Source organism: Cnephaeus nilssonii, assembly GCF_951640355.1.
Source record: "Cnephaeus nilssonii genome assembly, chromosome: 6".
NCBI lineage: Eukaryota > Metazoa > Chordata > Mammalia > Chiroptera > Vespertilionidae > Cnephaeus > Cnephaeus nilssonii.
In genome coordinates, this window is record NC_137077.1 from 90400211 (window position 1) to 90422164 (window position 21954).

The following is a 21954-nucleotide window of genomic DNA, read 5'->3' on the forward strand; positions in this document are numbered from 1 at the left end:
CATCAGCAAATGTTTATTGAGCACTCATCCTTTGCCCAGCACTAAGTGGGGGAAGAGAACCAGGTGGAATATAGGTCCTGGCCTCTGGGAGGGGACAGATGGGGAAAACAGGAGTTGATGTTTATTGAGCACGTACTCTGCCAGGAACTGTGCTAAACACCTTTCATATACCGACTCCTTTACACCCACCCCCAATAACCCAGTAAGCTAGGTACTAGTATCTCCACTACACAGATAAGAAAACCAGGGCTCGGAGAAAAAGCAACTTGATCAAAGCCACACAGTGGAAGAGCTTGGATTTGAGCCCATACTGTGAGCCATGATACTTCTCCTCCTCTGTGACATAGACACCGACTCTCTAAGCGCAGCTCCTAGTATTCCAGCAGATAGGGCAGTGAAAGCTGGAGTCGCCTGGGAGGGCTTCCTGCAGGAGGTGGCTGGGCACTGGGCCTTGAGGGAAGGGAAGAACTTGGAGGCTGACGGGGGAAGGGAGAGACCTAACTGCATTAACCCTCCAGGGCAGGCTGGGGTGTGGTTGTCCAGTTAGCAGGTGTCTTCTTTTTTTTTTTTAACTCTTTTTTTTTTTTTTTTATTGATTTTTTACAGAGAGGAAGGGAGAGGGATAGAGAGCTAGAAACATCGATGAGAGAGAAACATCGACCAGCTGCCTCCTGCACACCCCCTACCGGGGATGTGCCCACAACCAATGTACATGCCCTTGACCGGAATCGAACCTGGGACCCTTGAGTCCGCAGGCCGACGCTCTATCCACTGAGCCAAACCGGTTTCGGCGGGCAGGTGTCTTCTTATAGTGGGCAGGCAGGCAACAGCTACAGCTCAGCCTGTTTGGTGGCTTCACGGGAGAAGAGGAGGGCCCAGCGAAGAACAGATGCTTCCCAAACCCAGCAGGGCAAGAACCCTCCTCTTCACAGATACAGCCCAGAAAAACTGGCACCCACCTGCCCTGAAGGGCCTTTTGCCCCAGCCAGGCCTATAAGCATGACTCCTTCCATAGACTTGTCTGGACAAAAGAGGGAGCTGGTCCAGTGTGGGCCAGCTTTCTCCTCACTATCGAAGCCAAGTATCTGATAACTATGATAGCTAACACTTACACACAACAATTACCATGAACCAAGCACTGTTTTATTTTTTTTTAATATATATATATTTTTTTATTTTTTACAGAGAGGAAGGGAGAGGGATAGAGAGAGTTAGAAACATCGATGAGAGAGAAACACCGATCAACTGCCTTCCGCACACTCCCCACTGTGTATGTGCCCGCAACCAAGGTACATGCCCTTAATCAGACTCGAACCTGAGACCCTTGAGTCCACAGGCCGACGCTCTATCCACTGAGCCAAACCAGCTAGGGCTACCAAGCACTGTTTTTAAAATTTTAACTAACTTATGCCTTCCAACATTCCTATGAAGTAGATACTATTATTATGCCCGTTTTATAGATGGGGAAATAGGTACAGTGAGGTTAAGTAATCTGCTCAGAGACCCACTAGCTACTAAGAGGCAGAGCCCACATTTTAACCCAGGCAATCTACTCTTAGCCACTCTGCGCTACTGCCCCTAAGTAGAGGTTCATGAGCTCTGGCCATAGCTGCTTCTTTCCTCAATGAGGGACACTCTGCTCAAGTTTAGGTCCTCCTCCTTGCCTGGGGCTATTCCATGCCAAGATAGCCCCTCCCCAGAGGGGACTGCAGGAGACATCTCCACCAGCCCTCACCACTAGAAAGGCCCATTGCTGCCAGACTGCCCAGATTCTCCCCCCACCCCTGCACCCACATGCACCCTGTCCCACTCTCCGCCAACCGAGCACCGTTGCCTTTTGTTCACAGTGACGGCTCCTGTGCCCAGGCCAGTGGGGGCATGGAGGACTCCGTGGTGGCAGCCGGCAGACCCAGTGCCCATACCCCGAAGGCTCAAGCCCAGGAGCTGCAGGAGGAGGAGGAGAGGCCAGGGGCGGGGGGTGCCTCCCCAAGGGCTGGCCCCCACCGCGGGGCCTCGCCTGGCCTGCAGCAGCCTGCCCTGGCGACAGCGCTCTGCTCCCACGCCCCTGCTGCCTCCGATTACGAACTCTCCCTTGACCTAAAGAATAAACAGGTACCCAGGGCCTCTAAGGGGGGTGGGAAGGGTGGTGAAGGGGCCCTGCTTTGGGGAGCTGTCCAGGGTACCAGGGATCTCCCCATCTGGGCCCATCTTTGCTGCAACTGCATCTTTTTTGCCACCAGTTCTCTCAAAATGAGCAAAGTAATCTGAACTTCCCTGCAGCCCAGTCTCCAATGTAACCAGCCTCCACATGGTAGGGTCACACCCTTGCAATGCCAGGCCCTTAGGCAGTGTGTCCAGGGCTCTGCTCCTCTCACCGTATGGAGGAAGCCTAAACTGCCCCACAAAGCATTAGGCAAGTGGCCTATTGTTCTCTGGGGAAGTTCCACCTCCACTCACTACTTAGAAGAGATAGCCCAGCTTATATGCCCACTCAAGGGTCAATCCCATGCCTAGGCGCACACAGGCTCAAATGAGGTTCAAAGACAGTGGTCTCCTGGTAGAGTGAGGATTCCCAAGATAAACCCAGGTTGGGGGAAGTCCAAAGCTCCCCTGCTGGAGAACAAATCCCTTTGAGGGGTTCTAAGCCTTATCTTCTGTTCTGTGAAGCAGGAGGAGAAAGTGGTCAGTTATGGGGTCCCAGTTGAACCCCCAAAATGATAATGCCACATTTTTTCTTGGTGGACAATTAAGAGACCTGAAGGGAGATCTATAAGTATGTGTGTATGTATGCATGTGTGTATGTGTGTCCGTACACACATGTGTATGAATGTGCTTAGAGAAAGACATTATGACTTGATATTGCTATGAAAGAGCCTTGTTCTTGCTCTAGTAAAGCTGTGACTTCAGGAATGCCAGTTAAGCACTCTGGGTATTGGTTTATCATCAGCAAAATTGGGAATCAGATCTTGAATCATCTCCAAGGTCCCTTTTGCTCTGAAATGAGTAGGTTCTAAAGAACCAATCTTTAATACAGTGGACAAGGTGAGTCTTAGGAAGGGAAGCTAATAGAAAGGTCAATAAAACTGAATCAAGCTAAACCAACCTCATGTCTTTCTTTAGGCATCAATGCAAAGCTATTGTCCTGGACCAGGGCCAGCTGCAGTTCGGTGCACCTGGCTCTCAAGTGGTATTTGATAAAATCTCTCATGATAGCTATGCAGACATGATAGAAAGTAGATTAGATCACAATATAATCAGGTGGGTTGTTCTCAAACAGAATTCTCAAAACCGTTTATTTTCCATCAGTGCCAATTCCAAGGTGAATGGGGCACTCTCCTTGGTCCTGTCAGGTTCAATCATTGTAACGAGGCAGAACTTTCTGATGACACAGCTAGTAGGGGACAGCTAATACCTTGATGATAGAATCCAGTATAGAAAGATGGTTTGTGTGAAATAAGTCAAATTACATAGAGAAAAATCTAAAGTTCTGCTCTTCGCTTTGAAAAGCCCACATCACTAGTATAAGATGGGCAGGCTTGGTCCTGGGAGAAAGGCCTTAGGGCTTCAGTTCATTGAAAGCTTAAGATGAGTCAACAGTCGGTGAAGCAGCTGCCAGAGAAGTGAGCACAGCAGCCTTCACAGCAGGGTAGGCAAGGCCCCAGAATAGGGAGCAGCCGTGAAGCCCCACGGTGGCTACTGCTCAGGCCTGTCGGGAGCCCATGCTTGGCTATGGGGCTTCATTTAAGGGGGAAATGAGAATTCTGCAGGATTCTCCAGGATTGGCTGGAGACATATGGTGAAACTATAAACATGAAGACAAGCTTTAAGTATGGAAGAGCTGGCATGTGATAAAGGGATTAGATGTATTTTCTGTCATTCTAGGCATAACTAGTGGTACTAATGTATGAAAGCTATAGGAGAGGAAGATTTTAGCTTAACAACTAGAGATATTACAAGCTCAGAATGTCTTGCTTGTGAGGTAGTGAGTTCGTGCAGTAGCTGGAGCACAGCCCATATGGAACACCACGGGGTGATGGGAGTGGCCAGTTGGCCCAGATGAGGGAGTCCTCTCAGTTCCCCATGACTCTACTCCTTGGGCACAGAGACCATCTCTTATTCATCTTTTTACCCTTCCCCTAGCATCTAGCAGCGTGTCTTGGACATAGTAAGAGCCCACTGAGTGAATATCCTATATAATAAAGAGGTAATATGTAAATTGATCATCACTCCAACACACAAGATGGCTGCCCCCATGTGGTCAAAGATGGCTGCCCCCATGTGGACACAAGATGGCTGCCACAAGAAGGCCAGCAGGGGAGGGCAGTTGTGGGTGATCGGGCCAGCAGGGGAGGACAGATGGGAGGGACCAGGCCGTCAGGGGAGGACAGTTAGGGGCAATCAGGCTGGCGGGGGAGGGCGGTTAGGGGTGACTAGGCCAGCAGGGGAGGGCAGTTAGGGGCGACCAGGCCGGCAGGGGCGGGCAGTTAGGGGCAACCAGGGAAGCAGGGGAAGGCAGTTAGGGGCAATCGGGCCAGCAGGGGAGCAGTTAGGCGTCGATCAGGCTGGCAGGGGAGTGGTTAGGGGGTGATCAGGCTGTCAAGAAGAAGCGGTTAGGGGCAATCAGGCAGGCAGGCAGGTGAGCAGTTGGGAGCCAGCAGTCCTGGATTGTGAGAAGGATGTTCGACTGCCTGTTTAGACCCGATCCCAGTGGGACATCCCTTGAGGGGTCCCAGATTGGAGAGGGTGCAGGCTGGGCTGAGGGACAACCCTCCCCCCATACACAAATTTCGTGCACCGGGCCCCTAGTTTTTTAATAACTCTGATGTGCAAGGCAACAAGGAAGGAGGGCACGAAAAGAAAAGAAGCATGGTCACTCCACAAAGAGATTACAGCTCAACTTAAGGAGCATCCAGTTAATAACAGCACAGAAAACTCATGCTTCAGCTTGGGCAGTAGGATTCCTTTAATACCTACGACTAGGTGGGAGATAGAGTGCACAAGGTTCTGATTAGTACCATGGACACATTTTATAGTGGACATGACATAATGCTAATAGATGGGCTTGCACATCAGGCCAGCAGGAGTGGGGCAGGAAAGGTGAGGGTTAGTAGAAGTGACAGGATCCTCATGCTAGGTGGACCCAGCCCTGGGAAGGAGCTCACCTCCCCTGGCTCAGTTGTCTCTCTGGGCCAAGCACGTCTGGAGGTAGAAGGAAGGGGCAAAAGATATTGACAGGCTAGAGCAAAGTGATTAAAAACATGGCACACATTTACTAGAGACTGAGCTCTGCTCCTCTCTCTTCTGCAAATGAACTATGTGACCTTGAAAAAGTTGCTTAACTTCTCTGGGCCTCATTGCCTCACATCTCTTTGGGGCTTTGTACATGCTGTTCCCTTTGCCTCCACTGCTGATGCTCCTACTCCCTCCATACTCCTGCACTGGGCCTCCATCACTCCTCCTCTTGCTTTGGGACTCACTTTCCATGCTCTTTCTCCCCCTGGCAGCTCTCCCTGCCCTCCCACACTGCACTGGATGCCCCTTCTCAGCGCTCCCATAGCCCTCGGGTTCCCTGTCATAGCTGTTCAGCCCTATATCATCGTTTCCTGTTTACTTGACTCCCTCTTGAAAACAGGGCACCTGACTTATATCCCCAGTGCTGGACATGGTGCCCGGCATGAAGAAGATGCTGGAAAGGTGAAAAGGGGAAAATAATAACTCAGTGACCTGAAGGGGGATGGGGATGGACATGAAGCCTTCAGCCAGGACCTAACTCTAGTTTTCTTTGAGATCTTGGTTTTAGTATTCTGATCCCATGATTTCCACCAGTCACACAAATCCTATAGTTCTTGGGCTGGAAGGAATCTTGGACAATCATCATTCCCCCAGCCCTCCAACCTGCCAGCCCTGCTCCATCAGCCAGTCTAGAATCCCAGTCATTTTCTCCCCTGCATCTGCTTCAACCCCATACCCCACTGATGTTACCTCTCAGCTACTTTCCAAATCCCACTCTCTCCTGCCACCTCCTGCCCCCACTCTAGGCCAGCCCACTACCATGTCTGGCCTGCACCCCTGGACAAATCCCCACAGATCTCCCTGAAAGCTGTACCTCTTCCAACCTATCTCCACACTGCAGCTGAGTCCTCCTTTATAAAGAGCACATCTGATCATCGTACTCCCCCCATGGTACTTCCATGGCCCCTCATTCATGTAGGACAAACTCTTCTCCAGGCTCTTCTATCACTCCACGTCCTGGCCCACTCGGTGTTCCAGCCATTCCTATTTACCTTTTTCTGTCTCCATGCCATCCTTTGCCTCTGGGCCTTCACATATTTTGTTTGCTGGGAATACTCTCCCCGCCCCCCCCCACCCCCGTCCCCCAATCACCCTCACCCAGGTGATCTCTCCTCACACTTCAGGTCTCAGCCCTGCTCCCCGAGCCTGGCTGTGTGCTTTCACTGGGTACCCCACTGCTGGCGCTGCACTGTCTGGTAGCTGTCCCGCTCTAGGGCAAGGACTATGTCATTCTCAGGGTTATCTCGGAGTTGAGCAGCTTGTGCACTGAATACCTCCAGGGGTGCTATTCACTTCATAGTCTGTGTGAGGAGCAAACACTCCCTAGAGCTGGGCACTAGGTGCTGTCCTGCTCTTGCCCACCATTGTTTTCCTACACCCAGCACAGTCTCTGGTGCCTAGGAAATGCTCAATATTGGAGTGAATGAGGGCTGCCCCAGGCTTCCCTGCTCTCCCTGCTCCCAGTACCTTCCCCATAGTCACACAGTGAGCAGGCCCTCCTGCACAGCTTCTCTCATCCTCTGCTCCCTCTCCCCTCCCTCACTTCCCTCACAATGAACCTTGGAACTACGACCTTGAGGGACATGCAGGTTGCTTTGGGAGGGGGGAGGCCTTTTAGGAAAGAGGCTGTGGTGATTTCCAAATTCATTCAGGCTCTCTAGAGAGTTGCATCCTGCTCCTGCCGCTGTCAAGAGCAGCCCATTGGAGCCAATTTCAGATGTCCCTATTACATAGCTCTCTGTGCTGTCCAACCAGGGCCATGGAGCTGTAGTCAGCGGCATCCAGGTCCTGTTCCCCAAGTTAGGGTCCTGGATGGAAGCCATGTCTTTTCTGGAAAGCAGCCCTTCCCCAGTGGGTCCCCTATACCCAAGCCTCAGGGTCTGGCCTCACTGTGGGTGTAACTCTCAAGGGGAGAAGTGCTGGCTTCCAATTCTCTGGGCCTCAGTTTCCTCATTTCATCTTAATAACTATGATGTGAAAGGAGGGGTTGTACCAGATGTATCTGAGGACCTGCTCACTCTGAAGGTGAGAGCCCTACCATGGGCAGGGGGGGTGTCCCAGGGGACCAGCCGATGGCGAGGCACATTGGGGTTCCCTCCACACAATTGCATTCAGTGTAGCTGCTCTGTCCAGGGCCTGTGAGAGGCCTGGGGACACCACGATGCAAAAGACACAGTCCCTGTGCTCAGGGAGCCCACAATCCAGTGGTGGGCACTGACATGTAACCAGTACTAACTGGCATGAAGGGCACTACGTGTTGGGCACAGTAGTAGGCATTTCCTATGCATTATGTCCTTAGCTCTGCACCATATCCCAGTGAGTGAGGTACTATTACTCTCCCCATCTAAGAAGGAGAGGACTAAGGCTTAGTGATAGAAAGTAACTTGCCTGAGGATACATCCCAGGTATGGGTCATCCCTCGTGCAGCCACGACTTGGACTTCACAATCTAGGATTTTAACCCAGCACCTGCCACTATTTCCTGTTACAGTGAAGGGTAGTTCCATGGAAGTGGCACCCAGTGCACTGTGGGAGCACCGAAGAGGGCAGCAGCCCAGCTGGGGTTCAAAGCAGCTCACCTGAGGGCGCCTCTGACCTAAGAGTAGCTGAGCTGCAGCGCCCACTACCCCTACCTGACTGTAATCAGGGAAGGTCCGCAAGGGTGGCCCTGCTGGTGGGCAGGTCTCCGTGCCCTGCCATGTTGAGCATTTCTATATTTTGGACAATGGGCAGGGAGATGGGCACACAGAGAAGACACAGGGGCCACATCCTGCCCAGTCAGGCCGACCTCTCCTGGGCTGTCCTGAGCATCTCCTAGGCTCCTCTGCCCTCCTCCGACTCTGCTACTCAGTCAAGGTAAGGTTTGCTTTGCCAAGTCCTGCAGGCTTATTCCATGTAATGTCTCAATGTTCTCAATTGAGAAATCTTGGATCAGAGGAAATCCTTGCTCACATCAGAGGAAAGCTCCCCCCCCCCCGCCCCCGCCTGCCCCATCCCCAGTCCCACCTCCCTCCCCCACGTCCCTCAGCACCATGGCTCTCCAGCTGGCTGCTTCCTTCCCCACCCTGACTGGGCGGCCATCTCTCAGTAGCAACCTGAAGAGGAAGCATGTCCTAATTAACACTGAGAGGCTCATTAGAGAGACTGAGCCCGGAGCCCCCTCCATTGCTTCTTCTGGCAGAGGCTGAGAGATTGCTCTCTTGGGAGGAGGGGAGGCCACAATTACCCATGATTCAAGGGGTTTAGAGAGAAGTGAGCAGAGCTACTCCTTGGCCCAGAGGCCCCTCCCTCCCACATCTATCTCTCAACTCTCTGGCCTGGCCCTGCTTAAGAACAGGGTTAGGGCCCTGACCAGCTTGGCTCAGTGGATAGAGCATCGGCCTGTGGACTGAAGGGTCCCAGGTTCGATTCAGGTCAAAGGCATGTACCTTGGTTGTGGGCACATCCCCAGTAGGGGGTGTTCAGGAGGCAGCTGATCGATGTTTCTCTCTCATCAATGTTTCTAACTCTCTATCCCTCTCCCTTCCTCTCTGTAAAAAAATCAATTATATATATATATATATATATATATTTTTTTTTAAATAAAAGAACAGGGTTAGGGTGGGTGGCACTGACCTGACCCCAATCTGTCAAGACCCCAATCCCTATGGGAAGCACGAGGTGGGGGGGGGGGGGCTGTGTGTAGCATTTGACTCCAAGCCCAGACCTGGAAGAGAGCCTGGATTTTTATTTCCCCTGGGACATAGGAGAAAGTTCAGTTAGTTCATGTATGCAAACATTTATTAAGTCCTAACCATGGCCCTGGCTCAGCGCTGGGAACCAGGGATGCAGAGACTGTAGGTCTAGTCTGTAGGTGCAGAGAGAGCATTGAGGGTGGGGGAAGAAAGTAGGGGGGAGACATGCAGGCTGGGGGGTGCAGCAGGCACAAAGCTGGAAAAAATGGGAGATGGTTGCATTCAATACATCGGAACAAATGGAGAAGAACCAACAACTGACAGTGAGCAGTTGTTCCATGCCAGGCTCTGTGCTGGGTGCTATACATGGATCAGAGGATGACTAAGACATATCTGAGGCCTTGAATAACATATGCTCTGTTGGAGTTTGGGGGAGAGAAGGAAGGATCAGACAAATATCACAAAGATAAATGGGAAAAAAAATTCTCCGTGGGGCCCAAGGCAGGGAGACCTGGTCTATTGGGGGACTGAAAAGGCTTTGTGGATGAGGCACACTGGAGATAGGTATTAAAGAAAGGAGCCAAGTTTTACCTGGAGGGAAGGGGACCAGAGCAGGATTTGAGGGTGGGGAGAACATTGCATGCTGAGCAAATGCTCAGAGCGAGAGAACTGAGCAAAGGGGAACTGCTGTGTGCATGGACTCCGTGGAGTAGACTCTGGGAGGTAGGCTGGGCCAGATTGTCAGGAGGAAGCATTTATACTTCTTTTGGGCACTGGTCTCAAGCAACAGAAAGCCTGTGTTTATACCTGCTGATTGAGAGCAGTGATCAGGATAATGGGGTGCAAGGTAGATGGTAGGGATGAGGAAGAAGCAGGGAGGCAGTGAAGAGGCTGCTGGAGTGGTCCAGGTGGGGAGTCAAAGAGAGCCCACATGACACCAGTCTGGTGGAAAGGTCAATGTGATTGCAAAAGACATTGGGAGAGGGCCTGGCTATAGAACTTTGAGGCTGATATATGTGGAGGATGGGGCAAAGGAGGACCCAAGGACAAATGAAAGGTTTCCCAACTGGATGGCATACAGCCAAGGTGCTATTAGGCAAATAAGGAAGTCCTTGAACGCTGGTTTGGGGGAGGTGGGGGAAAGACAATGGCCTTGAATAGTTGGATAGGAGACCCATGGGCTATTGGAAATGCAGGATGAAGGCTAAGAACAGAGATTTAAGAGTCATTCATAATCATCGTTGTCATCATCAGATAGCTACTACTTGCTGATCACCTACTATGTGCCATGTGCTATGTGAAATAACTTAAGCCTCACAACAAGCAGCAGAGTCGGCAGACTTAGCCTTATTTAACAGATAAGAAAACCGAGAGACAGAAACATGTCCAAAGTCAACCAGCAGGGAAGAGGTAGATCTGGGACTGAGCATATCCCCTACGGCTTTCTCATCAATCCATTAAAGTAGAGTGAAGTTATGGCAGTGTGGATGAGGTTCTCAGGCAAGAGGTAAGAACAGCCTGCAGAACATCTTTAGAGTTGCCACAAAGGCTATGCCAGAGATAGTTTCCCTCTTAATTACTTGTTAATTATCAACTACCAGGGGCTTCTCTAATGACTTCCAACATAGAAATCATGGAAAATGTCCAGAAGTGCATAGAAAAATAATTAAAATGTGTCCGGAGAATAGAAGATGGCACATATATGACTTGTAACTGACATTCTTAGGGATTTGGTGGTCAAAATGTAGGATTAAGGAACTCTATTGAGACAGGAGAACTGAGGACAGAGTTTCAGGGTGATAAAAATTTCAAGAGCTGCAGAAAAGAGTGAGGAGAAAGATTGAGGATGGGCCATTAGGTTTAGGCACTGAAGATCATTTTAGAAGACTGGTGGGGGCAGGAGGCAGACTGCAAGGAGCCAGGGCATACAGGGTTGGATCAGCAATTTGGCATCTGCTCACGGAGTGAGGCACAGGGTGCAGACTGGTTCTCCAAGAGGTTCGGTGGAAATAAAAGAGATTGAGCTAGTGCCCCCGAGCAGGGGAGCCAAGCAGAGTTGTGTTTTAGCCTGGGGAGATCTGGGAGTCTGTAGGCTGGTGGAAAGGGGCAATGGAGGGGTAAGGGTTGGAAATACAAGTAAAAGAGAGCCTAGAGGATGAAGTAAATGCACAAAGGAGGCAAGAGAGATTGAGATAATCAGTTCTAGGAGAGGAAAGTTGCAGGTCAGATTAGGAGGGTTTTGGAGAGTCACAAAGATAACTTTGGAATTCATCCTTTAATTTATTCAATAAATATTGATTGAAGGCCTACTATGGATTGGGCATTCTCCAAGCATTGGGGATAAAGCAGTGAACATGGCCGGCAAAGTCTCTGCCTTCATGAGGCTTATAATCTAGTGGAGGACTTGATGGAACAGATTCAAGAATTTAAAATCAGATTTTCTTCTCTACTTTGATGAAGCATGGACAGTGGCTGGTAGAAGTCTCCTAGGGTTATCCCAGCTAGCCTCCTGCCTCCTTGATACCATGCAAGGAGGATGGGACCCCTTTACTGTTTTGGAAGCATTTTAGACAATGGGATTTCATACTTTCCCTCTATTGTCAATAGCATCTCATAATCTGAAATGAATGTTCTTGGGTGTGGGGTTTCCCTAATGAATAGACCAGGTAGACAAGAGGTGTAATTTCCTATCTGGTGTCAGTTTCTCTTGGTGCTTGGGGAGGGGTAAGAGGGAGACAGAAATTGAGAGAAGGGGGCAGGTAAGTGGTCAGTTCCCCTCACTCTATACTTCTCCTTGGAGGACTTTCCTGCCTAAGCCAAGGCCAATCTACATTCCAGGCCTCAGGAAACTTGCCAGAGTTCTGCAGGGAGAACAGCTGAGCTACAGTACTCTTTCCTTTCTGGCACGATTTCTGCAAAAGCAGAAACAGAATGCCTGGAAGGCAGGTGTGTCTCTGGAGCTCCTGGGTACATGCAGTCATGCTCAGGTAAAGACCCAGTAAGCAACTGTCCAATTGGTATGGTGGCAGAATTCTAGGAGGGTCTCCGGACTCCTGCCCCTTTTTGTACACATCCTGCACAGCACCCACCAGTGTGGGTGGGACTAGAGAATGGAGAGAGAGAGATCACTCCTATCATTAGGTTACCAATCTGTTGACGTTGAGTTCATCAAAAGGTTGGTCATCCTGGATGGCTTGACCTGATCAGTTGAACCCCTTAAAACAAGGTGAAGCATCAGAGAGACTCTCTCCTATTGGCCTTGACAGGGCAAACAACCCTGCTGTGAAGAGGGCCCTGTGGCTGAGAACGGCAGGCAGCCTCTAGTAACTGAGGCCTCAATCTTAAAATCTCAAGGAACTGAATTCTTTCCACAACAGTGAGCTTGGAAGGGGACTCTGAGCTTACATGAGATTGACACTTCGGTTTCAGCCTGGTGAGATTCCATGGACAGAACCCAGCTGAGCTGTGCCCAGACTACTGACATGCAGAACTGTGAGAAAATAAACGGGTGTTATTGTAAGCTGCTAAATTAGTGGTAACTTGCTATGTAGCAATAGATAACTAATACACTTAGTATGATTTTTAAAAGAGCATATTGAAGGCCCCTGCAATATGAAGATCATGAGGACTGGGAGAGCTTTCTGCCTTCTGTTTGAGCTCTTGTACCTTATAAAATGCAAATACTTCTGGGAGGAGTCATATAGGAAGCCTTTTGGGTCATCCAAACCTTAATATGAAGTTTTCCAACTATCTTCAGAGAGGGTTGGATGTGGGAGAGAGAGAGACAGGTAAGGGCACCGCCACTAGGTTTGCGGACAGGTAAGGGCACTGGATGGTGGGACTAGGAGAGAATCTTGAAGATGAGGGCATTCATTTTACCTGGGACTGTTCCGGAGGATTGGGATTATGTCTGTGAGGTCTCCTGGGGTAGGAGGGTGCCTCCACTGGTCCAGCTGTGGGGTACCCACAGGGTGGGAACAGAGAGGACTGCTGGAATAATGGGGAGGCAACACGCCAGCTGCAGTCCCTGGTGGGTTGAGTGGAGCAGGAAGTGAGTAGAATGATTCTTTCTATTGAGGAATGAAATTTGGCCTATCTGTACCCCTCTCAACCCTGGTTCTGGGGGAACATGGGTAGGATAATGCTGTTCTTGCTGTAAGTTGTTTATCTCAGCCCACCTATCCCGATTCTTAATTCAGGAATGACACTTCATGTATGTGGAGTGTATGGTTGTGACTAGGACACCGTTTCAGGGCCTAGGAACACTTTCTCACTTTCTAAACTTCCCTAAGGACTGATTGGAGCTCACAGTGCTACCATTCGTCTGTCCATCCCCTTAACATAGTCCTTGTCCCTTATTTAAATGCAAAAATCTCCAGGAAGGGCCATGGCTAAATGTTATTGGTCATTCACATCTCAGTGGGAATATCTTTCAAGTCCTTTTCTGAGAAGTTCTGATAAGAGAGAAGTAAGAGCATAACCTAAGGGGTAGAAAAGACCATAGACTGGGGACAGAGCTGAGAGGATGTAAGTAAAGTGGGACAAATTGGCCCCTGGACAGACATTTTTCTGGGTTGAGATCTACCCAGACGAGGCAGTGTGCCCCCACCAGCAGCCCCACCAAGCCGGGCCCTGGCGGTACAGCTCCCACTGATGAGAACAGAGGCGCCTGGAATTGTAAAGCACAGCAGCATGGAGGGCCTCCCACTCTTGAAACAGCCATCCATCACCCATCCTCCACCCATCCATCAACCTTTTAATTAAGTTAACATTTATTCAGCACCTACTATATGCCAGCCCTTGGGCTGGGTACTGGGAACACAGAGATGATCAAACCCCAATCCCAACCCTTACGATGCCCGAGGGACTACCCCAATGCAGTGACAGGAATGCTGAGAGGGAAAGCAGAGAACAGGAACAGCAGCAAATTTTTAAAGCATTTCTGTTTAATGTTTTAAAATTATTTTTAAATGTGCATAAAAGTAGAAAGAATAAACTGCCTTACAACCATCACCCAGCTTCAATGATTTTTATTAGTATTGTTTCATCTAACCTTCCACCTTTTTTGATAGAGAATTTTAATACAAATTCAAAATATTATGCATTTCACCCATGAATACTTCCATATGCATTTCTGATAGGAACATTTTATTTTATTTTGTTAATCCTCACCCAAGGATATTTTTCCATTGATTTTTTCTTTCTTTAGAGAGAAAGTGGAAAGGGAGAGAGCGAGAGTGAGAGGCAGGGAAGGAAGGAGGGAGGGAGGGAGAGATACAGAGAGAGAGAGAGAGAGAGAGAGAGAGAGATCAATTGGTTGCCTCTCATGCATGGACCCAGCGGGGCTCTAACCCGCGACCCTAGCAGACGGATGCTCTGACCACCAAGCAACACTGGCCAGGGCTGATAGGAACATTTTAAAATCACCACCAAACCAGCAAGATCTTACTACAATCAGCAATACTTCTCCCCCCTGCCTGCGACTTTACCAAGCCCTGGAACCCATTCCTACATCCTATACACTTCTAGGGGTCTTGCCAAGGACCTGGTATCTCCTGCCAACATGCTAGTTTTCAGACCTGAGCCCCTCAGTGTCCCCCCAATGGTGCAGTCTGGGTCCCTGCAAAGTTTAGCCAGGCGCCTCCCTGCGTTATGGACAGCCATCAGCCCCATCTTTTGGAAGGGCTGAACACGCCTTCCCTAACTGTGCTCTTCCTCCTCTCTGTCCTTAAAGATTGAAATGCTAGAACACAAATACGGGGGCCACCTGGTATCCCGGCGCGCAGCTTGCACCATCCAAACCGCCTTCCGCCAGTACCAGCTCAGCAAGAACTTTGAGAAGATCCGCAACTCGCTCCTGGAGAGCCGCCTGCCGCGTCGGATCTCCCTGCGCAAGGTGCGCGCACCCACCGCGGAGAGCCTGGCGGCCGAGAAGGCGCTCATGGAGGGCTACGGCCTCCTGGGGCTGCCGCTGGTGCGCTCGCCCTCCCTGCCGCCCACCCTCGCGGGCACGCTCACCGAGCTGGAGGACTCCTTCACCGAGCAGGTGCAGTCCCTGGCCAAGTCCATCGACGACGCCCTCAGCACCTGGAGCCTCAAAACCATGTGCTCCCTGCAGGAGAGCGGCGCCTACCAGATCCACCAAGCCCTGCACGCGAGCGCGGGGCAGCCCGGCCTGGAGGCGGAGATACGGGAGCAGGAGAGCGCGTGCCCGGGGCCCGAGGAAGAGGCCGCCGAGGCCGCGGGCCTGCCCCAGGGCCACAGCAGCACCCTGATGATGGCTTTCCGGGACGTCACGGTGCAGATCGCCAACCAGAACATCTCCGTCTCCTCCTCCACCGCGCTGTCAGTAGCCAACTGCCTGGGCGCACAGACTTCGCCGGCCCCAGCGGAGACCCTGCGGGGCCAAGACGAGCTGGGCGAGGCCCGAGGTCAGGAGGCTCCAGTGACCCCAGCCGAGGGCCAGGGAGACGCGCCCGCCGAAACCATGTGCGCAGAGGCGGGAGTTGGGGAGACCCTGCGCGCCTACTCGCCTGGGGCAGCGGATGGGGCGGCGGATGCGATGGTGGAGGAGGCCCCAGCCGCGCAGGTAGAGGAGGCAGAGACAGGGAAGATGGGGAATGGGGCCGAGGCCGAGACGGAGGCCGGCGACAACTCGGAGCAGCTGAGCAGCAGCAGCACGTCCACCAAGTCCGCCAAGTCCGGCTCGGAAGTCTCGGCGTCGGCCTCCAAGGAGGCCCTGCAGGCCATGATCCTGAGCCTGCCGCGCTACCACTGCGAGAACCCTGCCAGCTGCAAGTCGCCCACGCTCTCCACTGACACCCTGCGCAAACGCCTCTACCGCATCGGCCTCAACCTCTTCAACATGTGAGTGAGCTCTGGCTCTGGAGCTGCGATGCGTCCTTTGGGGGCGGGGGGGGGGCGGGGGGAGGGAGGGGGGAGGCCCTGGAGGGAGGGAAGACAGATTAGCAGGGTGCCGGGTAATTTAGCATGTCATCCAGTGTCCTCCCAGGTGGCATCTGTGCCCTGCCTGCTCCTTGAGATACTGTGTACAAGTACATACAGATTTTACTTTTACTTGTTATTCATTTATTTTAAGAAAAAGTAGGAACAAAATAGCTTTTCAAACCCATGCTTTCACCACTGTTACTGCTTAAAATGAAGCTAGAGTTCGAAAAGTCAGAGACTTTAAAAGAAAATACAATATTAAGTAAATAATAGTACAGATAACATGAGGATTGAGCAGAAATCCCTCAGGTAGGATATGAAGTTAGGGACACTCAGCAATCCCCTGGGGTTGATGAAGAGGAGAAACAGACAGTGAGCAAAGGAGAAAGTGAGGAAAGGTGCATGAGGGACTGGGTGGGGGAAAGAGAAGAGACCTACTTTAAGGAGTACTGGTAGAAAGCAGAAGAGGGTGTGGGACAAAAGGGGGAGAGGGTGACAGAAAGAGAATATGAAGCAAGCAGGGGTGTAGCACAAAGAGGAGGGGAATGGAAGGAGAGAGAGAATGACTGTCAGAGCCCAACCTTTTCTTGCAACCAGAATGTATAGAGCTGGTGGCAAGCAGAGGGCACACACATGGAAATTTCAAGTATATGAGGCACTGATCTCCACCCTCCACCTGGCCCTTTCTTCACAGACCTGAGCCAGGAAATACAACATCCCTCCTGCCCACATACATTATTTATTGAATGCCAGGCACCATGACCACAAAAATGAGTAAGACATCCCCTGGTCTCCAGAATCGTATATCCTGGGGAGAACAGTTACTGTTCATAAAGCATCTGCAATCTTCCCAACAGTATTAGAGAGAGCATTGTTATGCCATTTTAGAGAAAGGAAACTGGCTCATACTAGTAAGATGAGTTGCACACTGACAGCTAGTAAGCAGCAGGCTTAGGTGAAGCCAGATCTGTCTGACTCCCAATCCATTGCTTTTTCTTTTACCTCAGGCTGCCGTCCTGGTGAGCAGCCCCCACCGGACACATCCCCAGCATCACTTGGGCATGCACCCAAATGCTCACACAGACACTTGGATCCCTCAAGACAGTGGTTCTCAAACTATCTGTGGTGAAGGACCAGTTTGGGTGTTTACCCAACACATTGTGGGTCAATACTTGTGTAAAATACAATAAAAAATGAACTGCTAGAAAAACAATCACATGCTTGGTTGTCCTGAAAATGTCAAAGTGCTATAAAAGGTTCTAAATGCTTACCCTCTATTTCTGTACTTATATTCTCCTGGGCCAGTAAAAAACAGTTCAGGGAGCAGCGTGGATTTGCAGACCACACTGTGAGCACAATTGCCTTAAGACACAGCACCCACACCCGCACCCACACATAGAGACTCAAGCCTGAGAAAGTAAATGCTGGCGAGCAGGATTTTTGTGTATCCACCATCCACAGGGAAGAGGGGTGTGGGGGAGATCTCACTGCTGTTTCCCAATCTCATCCTCTCCAGATTCCAGGGTGGGTACTGCATATAGACAGCAAGATGCAGGCAGAAAGGACTTGGGGACCTCTTGGCAGGCCTTGGGGACCTCAGGATGAGATCCGATGGGAGGGAGTGAGGTCAGAAGAAAAAGGACACCTCGTCACCTGCTCTGGAATTCACTTTGCTTGGCCAGACTTCCCCTTCCCCCCTTCCTGCCCCACACTACCTTCACTCCTTTGTGGCGAGGTTCAGGAGAGTGAGGCTCAGGTGAAAGGCGATTCTGTGGAGGAAGGAATCCTGGCATTTCCTGAGAATTCTATCCAAGGACCTCCAGGCACTATTTTGGGTTGAATTGGCTGGAAGAACAGAAAAAGAAGTCATGGATGGCCTTGGCTCACTCTCTACTCCTTCTCCCCACCCCCATCCGCACCCCCAGAAACCCGGACAAGGGCATCCAGTTCCTGATCTCACGTGGCTTCATCCCTGACACCCCCATCGGAGTGGCCCATTTCCTGCTCCAGCGTAAAGGCCTCAGCCGGCAAATGATCGGAGAGTTCCTGGGCAACAACAAGAAGCAGTTCAACCACGATGTGCTAGAGTGAGTGCCCTGCCCTCTTGGCACTCTCCCTCCACTCCACTCCCCCCCCCACCCCTACCAGGATGTCCAGAGGAGTAGGGGGATCTCAGCTGGGGAAGGACTCAGGGAAGAGAAAGGGTCCTCTGAAGTCTTGGTCATTTCCAAGAAATCCTCTCCCCCCGTCTTAGCAGCTTCCTGATTGGCCCCAGGAACCAGAATATCCATGACCTTTAGCCAGTCTCCGCATTTTGACCAGCCTGTTTCCCCTAGAAAGTCTTTTATTTATTGGGCACATTGTGCACAGAGTACCATTGGTACAGAAATGGACAAGGGTGATAAAAGACCACCCTCTCTGCCACCCTCAGGGGCAAGAGAATGAGCCTGGAAGAGAAGAGGGCTGTCAGTGCAAGGGCCATCTCGGCCTGGGGAACAGGCCCGCAGCCCACCCTCTCTGTGCTACCTGTCCAGACCCCAGACCCCCCACAAGCATCTGTCTGCTCCCAATCAGGGTCGTTTTCAAATCAGTAGAGGCAAACATGAGGCAGAAAAACAGGGGGGTTAGACTGCGGGTTTTTAGAGCAGAAAAACACTGACCACCCTAATCACAACAAAGAAAATTGCTTTAAAGTCTAATAGATGTGGGGTAAGGTGAGGGCTCCTTTTGCCAGTGCTCAGCTTTGTCGATGTGGACGGGCAAGAGTCTCTTCACACTCGCTCCCCCTCTGGAGATGCAGGGCAGAGGTGGCATTACTTGGGGCTGAGGAGCAGGGCCTTGGAGCACCCCTCCCCTGGCAAAGAGAGGGTGAGGTCCTAGGAAGTCTGCTCCAGGCCCTTACCACTCTCTGATGCTCCTTCTCTCTTCCACTAGGCCCCCTAGGCTCAGATGTTCTTGAAGGTCATCATTCTATAGGGAGCCATCCCCCACTTCCCTCCCCTCTTTCTCCTTGGATACAGTCAGCAGGAGTTTTTCCCTGGGGTGCTAGGAGAACCTCTCCATTTTGTCCTTGCTCTTGGAGCAGCAAGGGCCTGCTACAGAGGGGCAGAGGGCTCCTGATCGAGGCTTTGGAAGCGTGGGAGTCACCCAACCTGTCTGGCAAGGTTGTCGATGTCAGAGACCTGGCTTAGTTTAAGGGGTGTTCTTGGTGCTGTGTCTTCTGGTAAGTCACTGCCCTCTGGGCCTGCGTTTCCCTGCCTGTAGAGTGGGGACGTTGGATTATGAGGGGTGGACCAGTTGCCCTCTGGAATCCTTGTCACATTCCTAAATTCACCGATAGGGTGGTTGTCTCTAACTGAACACAGTCAGAAGAGTGGCGGCTTGGACCCATCTGAGGGACCATGAAATCCCCAGATGGCCCTTGGTTGGCAGAACCCAGCTCTTGCCTGTGACTCTCAGTGGCCTTGGACAATTTGCTGTCCCTCTCAGATGGTTGGAGTGCTCTGAATGCCTCCCAAAGGAAAGTAAACCAATGCACGTGCAGCATTTCCCTGCACCCTCTTTTCTTCTCCCTCTGCCTCTGGCTCCTCTTTCCCTTTACCACACCCCTGCTGTGCAGGGTGCTCTAAGGAAAATAGAAAGAGAAAGGTCGAGTTTTCCAGGTGCCTTCCTTCCCATGTTTTCCCTCCATCTGGTTCACCTCTCTGGCTTTTTCTTTTTTATTTATTTATTTTTATTTATTTATTTTTATCTTTATTGTTCAAATTATTACAGTTGTTCCTCCTTTTTCCCCCCATAGCTCCCCTCTACCCAGTTCCCACCCTACCCCCTGCCCTTACCACCCCCCCAACTGTCCTCATCCATAGGTGTATGATTTTTGTCCAGTCTCTTCCTGCACCCCTACAGCCCTTCCCCCCCACCCCCGTCCCCAAGGATTGTCAGTCCACTCCATTTCTATGCCCCTGATTCTATTATATTCACCAGATTATTCTGTTCATCAGATTTTTTATTCACTTGATTTTTAGATTCACTTGTTGATAGATATGTATTTGTTGTTCATAATTTTTATCTTTACCTTTTCCTTCTTCTTCCTCTTCTTAAAGAATACCTTTCAGCATTTCATATAATACTGGTTTGGCAGTGATGAACTCCTTTAGCTTTTTCTTATCTGTGGAGCTCTTTATCTAACCTTCAATTCTGAAGGATCGCTTTGCTGGGTAGAGTAATCTTGGTTGTAGGTTCTTGCTATTCATCGCTTTGAATATTTCTTGCCACTCCCGTCTGGCCTGCATAGTTTCTGTTGAGAAATCAGCTGACAGTCATATGGGTGCTCCCTTGTAGGTGCTTCCTGGACTTGTAAGTCTATTTCTTTCACCAGGTGGGGGGAGTTTTCTGTCATTATGTCTTCAAATAGGTTTTCAGTATCTTGCTCTCTCTCTTCTTTGGCACCCCCATAACTGGTATGCTTGAAGTTGTCCCAGAGGCTCCTTACACTATCTTCATATTTTTGGATTCTTTTTTCTTTTTGCTTTTCCGGTTAGGTGTTTTTTGCTTCTTTGTATTTCAAATCTTTGACTTGATTCTTGCAATCCTCTAGTCTGCTATTGGATCTCTGTATATTATTTTTTATTTTAGTCAGTGTATGCTTAATTTCTAGTTGGTCCTTTTTCATATCCTCAAGGGTCTCACTAAATTTATCGGCGGTTTCTAGAAGATTCTTGAAAAACCTTATAACCGTGGTTTTGAACTCTATATCCAGTAGTTTGCTTTCCTCCATTTCTTTCATTTGTGACCTCTTTCTTTGTCTCCACATTTTGGCTGCTTCCCTGAGTTGATAGAGTGGCTTGGTGTGCTATGTGTCCTATAGGGCCCAGTGGCTCAGCCTCCCCAGTTACCTGAGGTGGACACTCTTGGTGCATCCCTTTGTGGGCTGTGTGTACAGTCATGTTGTAGTTAAGCCTTGATTGTTGTTGGTATCACTGGGAGGAATTGACCTCCAGGCCAATTGGCTGTGAGGATCAGCTGTGTCTACGATGGGAGAACTTCTGTGCTGGAGACACCCTTATGAGGCAAGACTTGCTTCAGTGAGGCTTTGGTGCTCACTGAGTCTGCCCCCTGAGTGTGTCCCTTATGGATCTGAGGAGTTGTAAATCTGGATGGTCCCACTCTGATCCCTGGGTACACTGGCTCTTGGATCTCCAAGGAGGTGCTAATTTAGCCTCTGCCTGAGGCCACCCAGCAGGAGCTATGGAGAGATCTGCAGATTCCTCTTTTTTGTTTGGGTTTTGGAGGTGCCCAGATGAGGCCCAGCTGTGAAGCAATGCAAGCTGCTGTGCGGCCTTGGGCCTTCTTTTGGATGTTCTGGGTCTCTCTGACTCAGCTGCAGTTTGGTAGGTAAGTTTAGATTTCAAAGGACCAGGCCTTTCATATGCAAAAGCCTATACGCACAGCTTGGATGGGGCAGAGTCTCAGGGCAGAGCAAACAGCAATGGCTTCCCATCAGCCCTGCCCTAAGAGGCCCCTGGGTCTCAGTGTTCCTTGGTAATCGCTGCAAGCACCTCTGAGAGAAAGCCACCTTCGAGTTGCGCCCGCTGCCAGACAGTCCAGTTTCTTCCCGTATGAGTCTGGGTCCCCAGAGTCTCGCCCAGAACTGGAGTTCAGAGCAGTCAGGAGCTTGTGTCTCCCTGCGGATTGAAAAAGACAGCCATGTCCTCAGTTGCCAGCCCTCTCTGAGCGCATGCACCTCCATACTTCTGCACTTTACTTCTGCAGCTGCTCTGAGTCTCAGTGTGCTTTTCTCTTCCTTTCTAGTTGTAGAATTTCCACTCAGCCAGCCTTCCTGTGGTTTTGGATGATGTCCGTTTGTCTTTTAGTTGTAGTTTTGAAGTGGTTGTACGAGGCAGCAAGTTCAGGTGTTTACCTATGCTGCTATCTTGGTTTCTCCAGTCTTCTTATAGTTTTCCTCTCTGGCTTTTTCATTGGCTTTTGCCCCCTTTCCATTCTGTAGGAGGGTGAGTGGAGGTGTTGTGCCCTATGGCTTT

General features: G+C 50.6%; 1 protein-coding gene across 2 annotated transcripts in view; it reads left to right on the forward strand.

Annotated features, from left to right (window-relative positions):
* IQSEC3 (IQ motif and Sec7 domain ArfGEF 3) overlaps nt 1–21954 on the forward strand; it is a gene marked incomplete at its 3' end in the record, with an annotated part of 108418 nt that overhangs the window by 52447 nt on the left and 34017 nt on the right. For both annotated transcript variants that reach the window (XM_079775968.1, XM_079775969.1), the window contains exons 3-5: nt 1848–2112; nt 14700–15832; nt 17839–18000. In XM_079775968.1, the coding sequence (XP_079632094.1) occupies nt 1848–2112; nt 14700–15832; nt 17839–18000 (1560 nt within the window). The remainder of the gene's footprint in view (nt 1–1847; nt 2113–14699; nt 15833–17838; nt 18001–21954) is intronic.